Source organism: Kryptolebias marmoratus, linkage group LG22 (assembly GCF_001649575.2).
Source record: "Kryptolebias marmoratus isolate JLee-2015 linkage group LG22, ASM164957v2, whole genome shotgun sequence".
In the NCBI taxonomy this organism is placed as follows: domain Eukaryota; kingdom Metazoa; phylum Chordata; class Actinopteri; order Cyprinodontiformes; family Rivulidae; genus Kryptolebias; species Kryptolebias marmoratus.
The window spans coordinates 14,552,562-14,564,778 of NC_051451.1; the positions used below are offsets into that span (position 1 = coordinate 14,552,562).

The window sequence follows — 12,217 nt, forward strand, 5'->3', positions numbered from 1 at the left end:
TAATACTAAAGGCAAAAGCAGGAATGTGCACAGAAATGTAGGTTAAACAAGTTTTTTATTTTTTGGCAATGGTGAGACATTTTTGACATGTTTTCTTAATTTTATTCCTTTAGTTTCCTTCTCCAGAGTGGGACACGGTGACCCCCGAGGCCAAGAATCTGATCAATCAGATGTTAACCATTAACCCTGCCAAACGGATCACAGCTGATCAGGCCCTCAAGCATCCCTGGGTCTGCGTAAGTCACACTCTTTGAATGTTTCAGATCAAAAGAAATCGTTTCTAGATTGTAAAATACCTGTCAGCTTTTAACGAACTACCTCACGTTTTTCTTTTAAATCTACACCAGTGTATGTAGCAGTTCATGTTTGACTCCATGTTTAAAGAGCAGCCCTTAAACAGATGTTTCTGATTTGCCAAAGGTTGTAGTTATTTTTGACGCAGTTGTTTAAATTTACATTAACTATAGAAGCGGGCCGTGTACTTTTGGGAAATTCACAACTCTTAATTTTTCCAAATTTGGGCAGCAATAAAAACAGCTTGTCAGCCTCCATACCCGTGACCAGACTTTTATGTAAAATTTAGACTAAAACGTTTTTTAACTTTGCTTAGCGACATTAGTTTTTCTTTTAAAGATGCCACTGGCAAAGTAGACTTTTTTTTCCATCACTTTGCAATCATAAATACGGCTAAAATGATGTGCTTTGCATATATATCGAGGAGAAACTGCACAGAAGGAAATCTCAGCTGTCAACATGTTTAACTTCAGTTTTTTGAATTAAAAACTAAGATTATTTTTCAAAGGCAGCTGTCTCGTTTTTGTACCAATCATTTAGTTTATTGGTGCCTCAGCCACTGGAGTTGCTTCTCGCTCTTCTGGTGTAAAGAGATTAAAACTGGTGACAAAAATAATTGATGATTTTTATTTTCATGACATAGTCACTGTAGACTTTTATAAATTTCTTCCACTCCGTCTGGTAGTTTTTCTTTTTTTTTACTTTTTATAATTTCGTCAGTCAGTTGTACATGCAGTCAAAGCAATGCCTTTCCATCTGTATTAAAAGAAGGCTTTTCTGTAGCTGAATTAATCTGTAATGATGTTTATTTTCTACATGCAGCAACGCTCCACTGTGGCCTCCATGATGCATCGTCAAGAGACCGTCGAATGTCTGCGCAAGTTCAACGCCAGGAGGAAACTCAAAGTGAGTGTCGGCATGGGTAAAGATGCTTAAACAAGATTAAAAAAAACCACATACATAATGTTCATTTTTATCTCCTGTATAGGGAGCTATCCTCACAACGATGCTGGTGTCCAGAAACTTTTCAGGTAAGCTCAATTTATATTGGTGCCAAAACGGCCCATATCGCTGATGTTCTGCTACTGTTCGTCCATTCTGCGGTCCACCTCCTTTTACCGGCACAGTTTCCACTCCACACTTTAAGAGTTTGGCTCGGGTTCCATCATTGTAAGCAGTTTGATCGCTGAAAGCACAGAGCACTTGTGATTGAACATCCAATTTGCGGGCTGGATGATGGCCTAGTAAGCTGATGCGTTAATGCTATTGGCTGGCTCTGTGTTTACATGCTTTTGTGTAAGCAAAGCAGCTCCAGAGCTCCAGTGGATTACTGTCAACCACTTTGTACAAGTCGAGACTGTTGTAGATTGAAGAAAACAGACTGGCCACACCTCTGAGTTTGTTTCCACATTATCCGAGGCTTTTTCATAAAGTGGTAGTCCATGAAATGAATGTAATGCAATTTGCAGGCGGGGTTTTTAGTGCATCCTGGTGCTTTGCTTCCCCTAAATAAAAAAAAAAAAGGAGATGGATATCACAGACTATCTTGCTAAAATGTTAAAATTCAATAACTGGTAAATGGCTCTTTTGGACAAACAAGTTGGTGGAACCACTGACAGAAATAAGATGGATGTGAGGCTTTAGTTGGGCCAAACTGAATCCCTTTTTGTCCAATAGTGGGACGGCAGCACACCAGCCCTGCCGCTACCACCAGCACGGCCGCAATGGCACAGGAAGGTACGTTTGCTATAGGGGGCGTTGGAGTCGGACGCGTCTAACTTCAGGCTGTTGGCATGAGGCCTGTGCTGCCTGATCCTTCCACCTCCCCACCTGCTGCCTGCTGCTGCCTGCACGCTGATGGGCCTCTTGTTTAAAAATGGGCATCACACGTTCACTCACACACAAACCTATAAATGGAAACCGCAGATGAAGCTCAGCTTTTGACCTTTCAGCACTGCTGCACCTCTCGAAGCTCTAATGAGCACACCTCCCCTCCAGGTCTGGCGTTTTTGATTTCCTCTGCAGAATACAGCAGTCATTTAACTGATGCCCAGCATGACCCTCCGACCTGCGTCCAACTACCACAGCTCCCTCATATCAAAGCTGTGTTTACATATCTCTGCATTAACTCGACCATTGCTGGTTGTTTAATGTACTCTTTAATGCAACTTTTAAAACCTTTTATATTAAAAATATGAAAATGATCTGAGTACTGGCGCTCTGTAAGACTCCCAGTTTCATCTGCTTTGGGAACCGATGCCCGGTCGATGCCTGCCTGAGCTCGCTGCAACCTCCCCTCTGCATGGCTCCGGCACTAACAGCCAGCCGAGCATGTTTTGTTTTTTCTAAATGTAGAGCCCAGTTTAGCATCCTGCATGGGAAACTGGATGAACAGAAGTGTTTTGTGTTAGTTATTTGCCATTATTATTATTTTTTTCTTCTCTCCCGCCTGCTTTGTTGTCTTTGTTTGAGCGGACAAAACCACCAAAAGCCTCAAAGCAACAGTGTGCTTCAAACAGAGTGCTCATCAAACAGCATCGAAAACTCCAGACCACGAGTTTTCAGATGCTCTGAACCTGAAAAAAAGAACCCTAACAAAATTAATGTGAATGTCCTTGTGGCCTTTGTTGTGGTCAACATCCTACACGAATTGCTCAGTAATGGGGATTCGAGTGTCAAACTCATTGAATCAGTTTGTTTGAATCATACTGAACACTTTCCAGCTGAGTGTCGGTCACTTCAGCCGGAGAGCTCCTCGATTAAAGGTTGAACAGAAAACAGTTTGATCAGCAAACACATGCTTTGCTTGTTTGTTTTGACTGATTTTTTTTTTTTCTCCTCCCCCGATCCTTTCTTAGTCCTTGTTGAACTTCTTTGCTCGCCAAAAAGAGAAGAAGCTGGTTGGATTTGCGGCACATTGCTTGTCAGAAACACATTTTTCCGCTTAGTTTCCTGACTGAACTTTTAGGATGGAGACTGTGAAGTGGATGCCGCATGCCTGACTTGTTAGGCCGCAGACACTGCATGAGCCAACCACACGAGCAAAAACAATGTCAGGATCATCTTGAACGTGTCTTAAAAGCCTGAATGTTCGTTCCTGTAGCTGTTTTCAGTTGCGATGCAGATATTAAACACATCCCTGTTTTCTTCCTCTTTGCCCTCCTTCCTTGTTTATAAATGGAAGGTAAGGGTGGATCACTGCGACACAAACACGATTATTTACACAGAATCTGTTTATTTAAGCTGCGTTTATATGTTTTATTTAGTTTCCTGTTAGTTGTAAATGTTTTTGTCAGGTTAAAACATTTAGCATAATTTAACAGGAACGAGATTATAGAAGAATGTGTCATTTAAGCACAAGTAATTTAATGATTAAACTATAAATTCCAGACTTGAGCTCATCTAGATTATTTTAAATTGAAGCAACATATCGTTCTAAAGGTTGAGCCTTCAGACGAGTGGTGGATTGTCTGCAGACAACGCATGAATTTATTTATTTTTTTGTTTGTTTTGTTTTGATAAAGCTAATATGGGATGGTATGAGACTGAGCTGGGACTGGTTTTAGCATTTTCTGAGTTAAAGGGGACTGTTTGTTTTGTTTACTTGATTTTAATGTTTATATTTCTGACTTCCTGACAGTATGAAGACAAAATCCAAATGGGTCTATACTGTTCTCCATATAGGAAACCAAAAATATAAAAGCTTCAACTTATAATTCCTGATTTCTGTTTTATTTTGAGGTACTGCGGGGCAAAGTGCCTCAACATTTATTAAACGACGTCCTGTTTCTGTTAGGATTCATCAGCGTTGCCACAGGATGTCAAACTACTAAAACAACTAACTTTTAAAAATCATAAAAGACTTGATGATGACTCAGAATTACAGATGGTAATTAAACACATTGAGCAACAATATCATTCCCCTCATCTTAATCAAGTTATTGCATAATTTAAGTGTTTGCATAATTTTTACTCTAAAACATTTTAAATCAAAAATGAAATATATGTGCATCAAAACATTCCCATTTATGTGTAGATTTGGCATCAATCTGCTGAAAACTATTTTTTCTTGAAAGAGTTTTGATGTGTTTTGTAACCAAAAATTTGAAAATGGTAAAAAATGAAAGTAAACGCATCGCAAACACAGTCCTGCTTTTAAATGAATGTTGTCATTTAATTTTAACAGTTGAAACTGAAAATATTCCAATATTATCCATTTCTAGAGTTGGATTTTTATTTCCCTGTTGCTGCTGTTGTTTCAGCTCCACAGAAATCTTTCCAAAGTCAGTTTAAATATTCTGATTTCCCTTGTGGTGATACACTCCTCGTTGTAATTATCCTTCATACATCATACCTGCTGCTGGAAATATTAGTGTCAGTCTTTGGATTGTCTTTAGTTTGTCCCACTGACTGAGGGATCGCAGCTCCTCTTCCTTGTTTGTTTGTTTGTTTGTTTCTCACACCGTCTTCTCACCATCGTGTCCTGCTTTTCTTTCAGCATGTAAAACCTTACTAAACAAAAAGTCGGACGGTGTGAAGGTAAGTTCTCTGACCCGTTATGGGTGAATTTTTCTTCTGATTTCTGTTCTTGTCTTCTGTTGTCTCTCTTTTGTTTGACACCCTAATCTTTCTCTAATAATCTCTATATTTGTATCACTATGAGCATGAAAAAAACTAGTATTTAGTTTTGTTTTTTTCTCCCTCTGCATCAGTTTTACTATTTCTGTAGTTTGTTAAATGTCTTTTAATATTGTTTGTGGCATTAAAGAGAGAACTGAACTAAAAAAAAAGGGTTTCCACCTGAAAGTTACACAGATTAGAAATGAAACTAACACATAATAAATTACTTTAAAAGTGTTTATTCTGATTAAGAGTCGGAGTCAGTGCATGCGGTGAAGTGCGGTGAAGTGCCATGATCACCAGGAGCCAAAACAAAATTTCCATTACATACAGTGACTTAAACAAAACTCCTGCCCCTGTCAACCCCGAAACATTTTACAACTCTCATTTCTTTTTAAAAAAAACTGACCTCTATGTATATATTTTTTTTCTTCTGCAATTTTAGTATTTCTTTGTCTCATCTTTGCTCTTGGTTAAGCTCGCGCAGTTTTCTTTTTTCTTTCTGTATTTGTTTATTTGTTTGTTTGTTTTTCTTTCTTGGACCAACCTGGCAGCTTCACGTTTTTTGCTGTTCTGATTAGCTTCTTGTTTCCAGATGACTCCTTATTTTTTCCCCTCCTCCTCTCCATTGCTGTCTGTCAGAAAAGGAAGTCCAGCTCAAGTGTGTGTTTGATGGTGAGATCGGCTCTGTCGTTTTGTTTTGTTTTCTTATTATTTTTTAAGTTTTCTCCTGACCAGTTTTTCTGCTTGCTTTTCTTTTTTTTTTCCTTTCGGATAAAATGTGTTAAGGAGTTTTGGGAGGTTTTTTTCTGTTGGATTTTTTTTTCAACTCCAACCAGCATCCTTGCGTCCTCGTCTACCATGATTTCCATTAAAACCATGTTAGCTGCTGATGAATAGCAAACATCGGTCTTGTTACCCTGCTCTGTTAGCTGACTCAAGTGACTCTGGACAACATCAAGTCTTTTCCTCTCATCCATGACCATCCCTAAAGTGAAGAACATTCTAATCACTGCAAATCATGCTTCCGTTTACAAATTAATGCATAACCTCTGTATCGTCATTAGTTTTTGTTTGTTTATTTATTGTCTTCCTGTGAAAAACATCTGTGTCGGTCATCTGGATGTGTCTTCAAACACGTGTGTGTAAACAGGGTTCCTAGTTCTCAGTCAGTCCTGAGCTCATTCACACTTGTGTGCAGTGCTGTCCAGTTACAATCAGATCCTAAAACCTGAATCGTAAAGAGCCTTTAAGTTCCAGTAAATAAACAGAAATGTGGAGCTGCAATTTGGGTTTAAGTTTTATTAAAACTCATACAACAAATGTGCCAACCATTTTGAGACAGAAGGTACTCATTAAAATGAACTGTTGCAGACTTAGATTTTTATTTTTTTTTTAAAGATGCAAATGGTAAGTTTTCCTCCCTAAAAAACTGACTGAATATTGACATTCAAGACTTGGTAAAATTCACCAACTTTATGAAGTTTTACCATTTAAAAACTTCATCCGCCATGTCAGAACTGTAGTGGAGCAGCGAAAAGTCCTCAGCGTTTTTACTTTGAACTTTTTCACTGACGTAATCCGTCCATCCTCTCCTCCTGGTTTCCTGTGGGAAACTTTTCATTCTCCTTTTTCATCCTGTTAGCTCGAGGCTGGAGGGAGAGTCCCGCTCGAAGTGTTTTCTTTTTCACACCAAACGTCCCAGCTGTAGTTTGCAGCTTCAACATAGTCTAACATATGCCTGTGTTAAACAGCAGAACTTTGGCTTTCAGCCTTGAACTATTTAGCATCCTGATGAGTAAAAACATAGTAAAACTGTAATTGGATGAGTTAGGTTCCAAAAACTGTTTCTGTTAAGGACTATTTGTTAAATGCAGCCAAATTAGTGCAACAATGAGTTAATTTGTTTAAGCATGCTTCATTTGAAACACCTTTATTTGCGCTATGTAAGTAATTGTTAAAGTTTAGAAGTTTTTTAACTAGTTTTAGATCCCTGCTAACTCAAACAGCTGCAATAATTCCAATATAAATTTGTGAGAAAACTAAGTGTCTTCCAATTAGATTCTGCAGAAAACAACGCACAGTTTATTTCTCAGTGCATACACACACACACACACACACACACACACACACACACACACACGTCTCCATCAAGGCCTTTCACTGCATGCACAGACCTGGACTGGTAGTAAACCTGCTCATTTTAATTTTATGGTGTGAGAAGAGCCACCACTCAGTGGAGCTGGTTTTAGATTTGAACTCTAATAACAATTCTCATGTTAAGGCAGCAAATGCTGATTTATAAATGTCTTCATGTGCTAAAAAAAGCCACTCTAAAAATTTGTCTGTTTTAAAATGTATGTTCTGACTAACTTCTGCATTTTTTAAAATCATTATTATGTCTTAATCTTGACAAACTACAATACAGCACAATATCTCGACAATAAAACAGGACAATCCTGATAATTACAGAAGGGTCACCTTCATTTAAGCATAATAGGAAAATAAGCTGCCATTTAAAAATGTATAAGGCATATTGTTGCAAAAAAGAGATATGTGTTGAGCTTTACATTATTTCCTCTAATCTATTGTAGCTTTTGAGTTCTGCAAACTAACAGTATAGGTAAAGTTTAAATTGATCACATTATGGCTCTGTTCCTGTTTTCCTGCTGCAATTCCCGTTTTCAGATTTTTGTTTTTAGGGGGGAGTCACTCTTTGTTGTGTTTCTTTGCCCCCCAGTCGCAGGGAAACAGCAGTAAAAACAGTGTAGTAAGCAGCAGCAGCACCAAAGACAGCAGCATGTCATCTTCAGCACCAATGGTACCACATCTGTTTGCTTTCACTCTCATTGCTTTTTGTGGCGTCGTTTCACATTTTCCACCTTTTTAGTTCTCTCTCCTCCTCAGACTTTTAGCCCCATCCTCACGTTAAACAAAAATCTCCTCTGTCCCGTTCATCATCCTCATCCTCTTTGCTTCTGGTCTGAAAACAACTTGTGATGTTGGCGGTGATTTTGACAGCTTTAAAATTGAGCAACTGTTCTGTGACTCGTCGCGTCTCTCTTGGATAGTGTTTTACCCAGAACTCCTGCAAACGCACAACGCTGGCAGGTAGACAAATTACTTTCATTTTGTTGGTGAAAACAGCAGACACTTCACTCAAGTTCTGCTCAGCTTCACCCCGACGACACCGTTCCGTGTCCAAATGTGACACCTGAGCTTTGACAGTTTAGCCTTTAAAGCAGAAAAAAGGTTATTGCAATATAGTGGAGAACTTTGGTTTCATCAAAACCTTTTTTTTTCCAAATTCCCTATGAGGACTTCTGGGTACAACAAAAACTTGAGAAGAAAAACAACAGGATGTAATTGTGTATGTAGGAGGATGCAGCCCCTGTCTTCATATATGTAATTAGATTATACCATTTAATTAAAATGCCGTGGAGCGTGAACAAGACTTTTGGGAAATCTGAAACAAGTTGAGGAATGTTAACTTAAAGAATGTAAAGATTTTTGTCACTAGTTAGTACTTTTTATATATATATATATAAAACATTAAACTAGACCGAATCAGTGGTGTGTTACAAATTTAAAGGTAAATAAAATGCCAGCAGTAAAATTGCTTGAATATCCTACAACTCTACAATTTATTTGTCAAATATCAACAAAGAACCACAATCCCATCTGATGACAATAATCAGATCCTGAGGGCCACATCGGAGCTGTTATTTATTCTGAAAATATCACCTGATGAAAGTAGCTTTCCCTGCAGCGATGCATATCACCTGCATATAAAGTTTTAGGGAGATACTGTATGTTAGCGCTCGACATGACAAAGTGATCCATAAGGCTTTGTCATGTTACCACACTAAATTTTAGCTTGATATATGTAGAAATAATTGTGTTGAGGTCATTTTGGGGCTTGCTAAGTTTGGTTATCTGTAGCAGACATCATGAATCTGGTTGATTTCTAAATTTAATTAGTTGTGGATGTACTTCCAATGTATATATTCCTGACAGTGGCAGACTGTAACTTTTTTTTATCTGTGAGATTTGAGGTGCTGCTGAAAAACCACCTGAAGTCTTTTTGTTAAGTTATAAACTCTATGGCTGTTTTGTCATCTCTCAGCTTTTTGTAGTAAAAGCACGATAATTCCAACGAAACGGTTAAAGTTCAGTCATTTTTTGAGTTCTTAAAGGGGCTGCATGTTCTTGTGTTTGGAGTGTTAATCGAGATCAGGACTAAACTGTTGTTTTGTTTCCCGACCTTTGCAGTACTTGGAGCTGTTGAACTGCTTTGTGTTAAATGTTACTGTGGCAGGGTCAAAACTGAGGATGAGGGGTGGCTGCACAGACACGTAGTTCCCATATAACCACAAGTAAAACACTGAAGAGTGAGTCAAAATGTTCTGACTGCTGACTTTGTATTGAAACGGTGAAGTCATTAAGGTGGCATGAACACATCATGACATCTTAACTACACACAGGTACTACAGAACCTTCCTCCTCAGTCGTGATCTTGGCTGGTAAATTTGTATTTAGCTGTGTTCTTGGCTGTTTTTGTGCATTTTGGAGACTTAAATTATCCTGTTGGCAGTGCCAACAAAGGGGGAACAAACTGACTGAGCTCCTTCACGGTTTAAACGGTCCACATCTTTGCGCTGTAGCTGTTGTGCTTTGTTTGTGCAAATGAGATGGTTCTGTATGTCATCGTGAAATATGCCGGTATTCCGTGTTAGTATTCCCCTTTCCTCATCCATTCCATCCCTGCATGGTAAAGTGTCTCCTACCTCCCCCCAGGAAGCCCAGACAACCGTTGTACACAACCCAGCAGACGGCACCAAGGTAAGCCGCTTCTTCTCCAGCCTCAAGCCACCAGCCACTACTAACACCTCCAAAGATTTTCTCTGAATGCATCTCCCCACTTCAACCTGTAAAAATAAAACTTCCAATCTAAAGATTTTTTTCGGCTTATCCAGAGAGCAAATAAAGTTGCCAACTCAATCGTAAAATGTTTAAATATTTGCAACATTTTCTTTTAAACCAGTTTGAAATATTAAAATGTTTAATTAAAATTTAAAATACTTTTTTAACATTTTTAATTTTGAAAATTTAAGTTCAAGTCTACGCAAATAAAAGAGATAGTTTGTTGTTTTGAAGTGGAGTAGTTTTTTGCCATCTTCTCCTTGATTCTCCAAACTAAGATTGCTCTGCCTACTGCAGGTATGATACTGACTGATTAAAACTACTTCACACAACTCTTTAAAATAAACAAACTATCTCCTTAAAGTCAAAATTTTCCCCATGCATTAGCACCTAGTTTGACAAATTTGGTTGTTTTCTGGACTCAGGAAGCCTCCCTGCGCACGCATCACGCTGCTTTTATTAGTTTTAGATCACATGAAATCCCACATTTATATAAAGTAGAAAATCCTTCACAAATCATTTTAAGAAGCAGCACATGCACTGTGTTCAGCTTTACAAAACGGGGACTAATTTTCATGCTGCTTGTGCTCTCACATTGGTTTACAAGCTTGCAAACTGCTACTATCACAAGATATTTTTATATTGACACTATTCACACGTTGTCATCCCGGCATGCTTCTTCTGGAAGAGCGCTTTCACAACAACCCCGCAGTACTAGTTGACTAAAAAAAAGGCTCACACACATTGCTGCTTTGTTGTGTGTGGCTCTCTGCGCCTCCCCTCGCTGCTGTCCTGGCTGGTTTGTGCTCCTGGGAGGGAGTCCTTCCTCCCCGTCCATCCGTCCATCAGGTTGACTCTGTGTCCTTATAGGCAGCCTGTCCAGACCTGTCAACTATGTTCCGGTCAAAGTTTCAACAAACGATACTTTCTCTTTCTCTCGCTCTCTCTCTAAATATTTTGTCTTTCCTCCCACTCTCACCTCCTTTTTTTTTCCGTCCGTATCTCTGTTTGTCTGAACCCTTTCTGTTTGACAGGGCTCCACAGAGAGCTGTAATAATGCAGAAGAGGAGGAGATGAAAGGTAGGAAAGGTAGCTGTCCAACTTTCACCTACTCCGCATGCTTCTTATGGATCACTTTGTCATGTCTAGATCAGATAGGTAAAAATTACAAAGCATTTTTTTTTCCCCCCTTAGATTGAACTAATGCATGCCTGCTGCGTTTTAGGCAACTGTCACTTTGTATTCCACAACAAAGAGCTCTAGGTTAGGGCTTTGAAATCTAGGAGGTTTTGTATTCAGAACAGCATCACAGGGAAGATAAATGGTCTGGGGCACTGAAACAGAACTGCATTATAGTTAATACATTTGTGCTGTTTCCTCTGTTTGCATCTTCTGTACAAACTGATCTCATGGTGTGGTAGTCAAAAGAAATCATTGTTACAAAACAGGAAGTCAGACAAACTCTAAATTCACACGTAATATAAAAGACGAGCTGTCTGACTGTTGTTTTCAGGCCTCCTGTCAGTGTGTATCTGTGTGTATTTGTCTTGTAATAGTAGTAGCTGCTGTAGAGCCTGCTGCTAAAGAGAGGTCAGGGTTAGAAAAGTGCAGCACTGCTGAGGAATGGGCCCACATGTCATCTCCTGACTGCCCACCACCCACCTGAGAGTCGGCAGGTTTTATTCAGCACCCGCTTATTTTGTCTCAAATTTTCCTTCTACAACTCATCTGTGATGCATCTCCCTTTCAAGCACCATTTAACATGCTGTTAAAAAGGCAGCACAAACTTAATCAAACTAAAATTAAACTCTCTGTGATGCCATCTACTGGTACCTTGACCTGACTGCAGTTCTCTGCTCCCTTCTGTACTCTTCATCAAACCCGAGTCTTTGTCGAAATTTCTTTGCAATCACTGACGTCATACACTTTGTGCATCATCAACTAATTACCAGTTAAAGCTGAGAGGCCATGCTTATAACAGAATTGCTCTGGAATAACTGCAGCAGTCTGTTAGCAGCTCCGCTGACCCTGTTGCTCAGACCAGTCCAGCTCAGAGCTGCAGTCCTGAACCAGGGTCCGCTCAGTCAACGCCAGCTGGCAACAGCCACCTGCAGCCGAGTAAGTGAGAAGCAGTTTGTGCAGAACCCGTGGTTTGTTGGAACTTTATGGACAGGGCTTCATGCAGATGTTGAGGTTTGCAAGCTGATTTTTTTCTGTTTTAGTATCTGCATGGACATCCATAAAGTTTGGTTTCTGGTCTACTTGTCTTGGACCCCTTAAAGTCACAGTTTGCAGTTGTTTGTGTGTATCTTGCCTTTTCTTAGATTAGTGATAGGGTTTAGTGACACATGTACACACAGCATTAACAACACTCTTGACT

At 39.2% G+C, this 12,217-nt stretch overlaps 1 protein-coding gene across 9 annotated transcripts in view; it reads left to right on the forward strand.

The window, feature by feature from the left end:
- Positions 1 to 12,217, forward strand: part of camk2g2 (calcium/calmodulin-dependent protein kinase (CaM kinase) II gamma 2) — a 47,444-nt gene that overhangs the window by 30,087 nt on the left and 5,140 nt on the right. For 2 of the 9 annotated variants that reach the window (XR_005232655.1, XM_037973586.1), the window contains exons 9-16: positions 114 to 236; positions 1,117 to 1,200; positions 1,283 to 1,325; positions 1,972 to 2,031; positions 4,793 to 4,833; positions 7,655 to 7,735; positions 9,712 to 9,756; positions 10,872 to 10,926. Coding sequence is in view for 8 of the 9 variants with exons in the window: in XM_037973586.1 (XP_037829514.1) it covers positions 114 to 236; positions 1,117 to 1,200; positions 1,283 to 1,325; positions 1,972 to 2,031; positions 4,793 to 4,833; positions 7,655 to 7,735; positions 9,712 to 9,756; positions 10,872 to 10,926 (532 nt within the window). In the remaining variant the exon portion in view is untranslated. Of the gene's footprint in view, positions 1 to 113; positions 237 to 1,116; positions 1,201 to 1,282; positions 1,326 to 1,971; positions 2,032 to 4,792; positions 4,834 to 5,556; positions 5,590 to 7,654; positions 7,736 to 9,711; positions 9,757 to 10,871; positions 10,927 to 12,217 lie in introns of all 9 variants that reach the window. The other 7 variants (XM_037973587.1, XM_037973588.1, XM_037973589.1 and 4 more) reach the window with 7 other exon arrangements.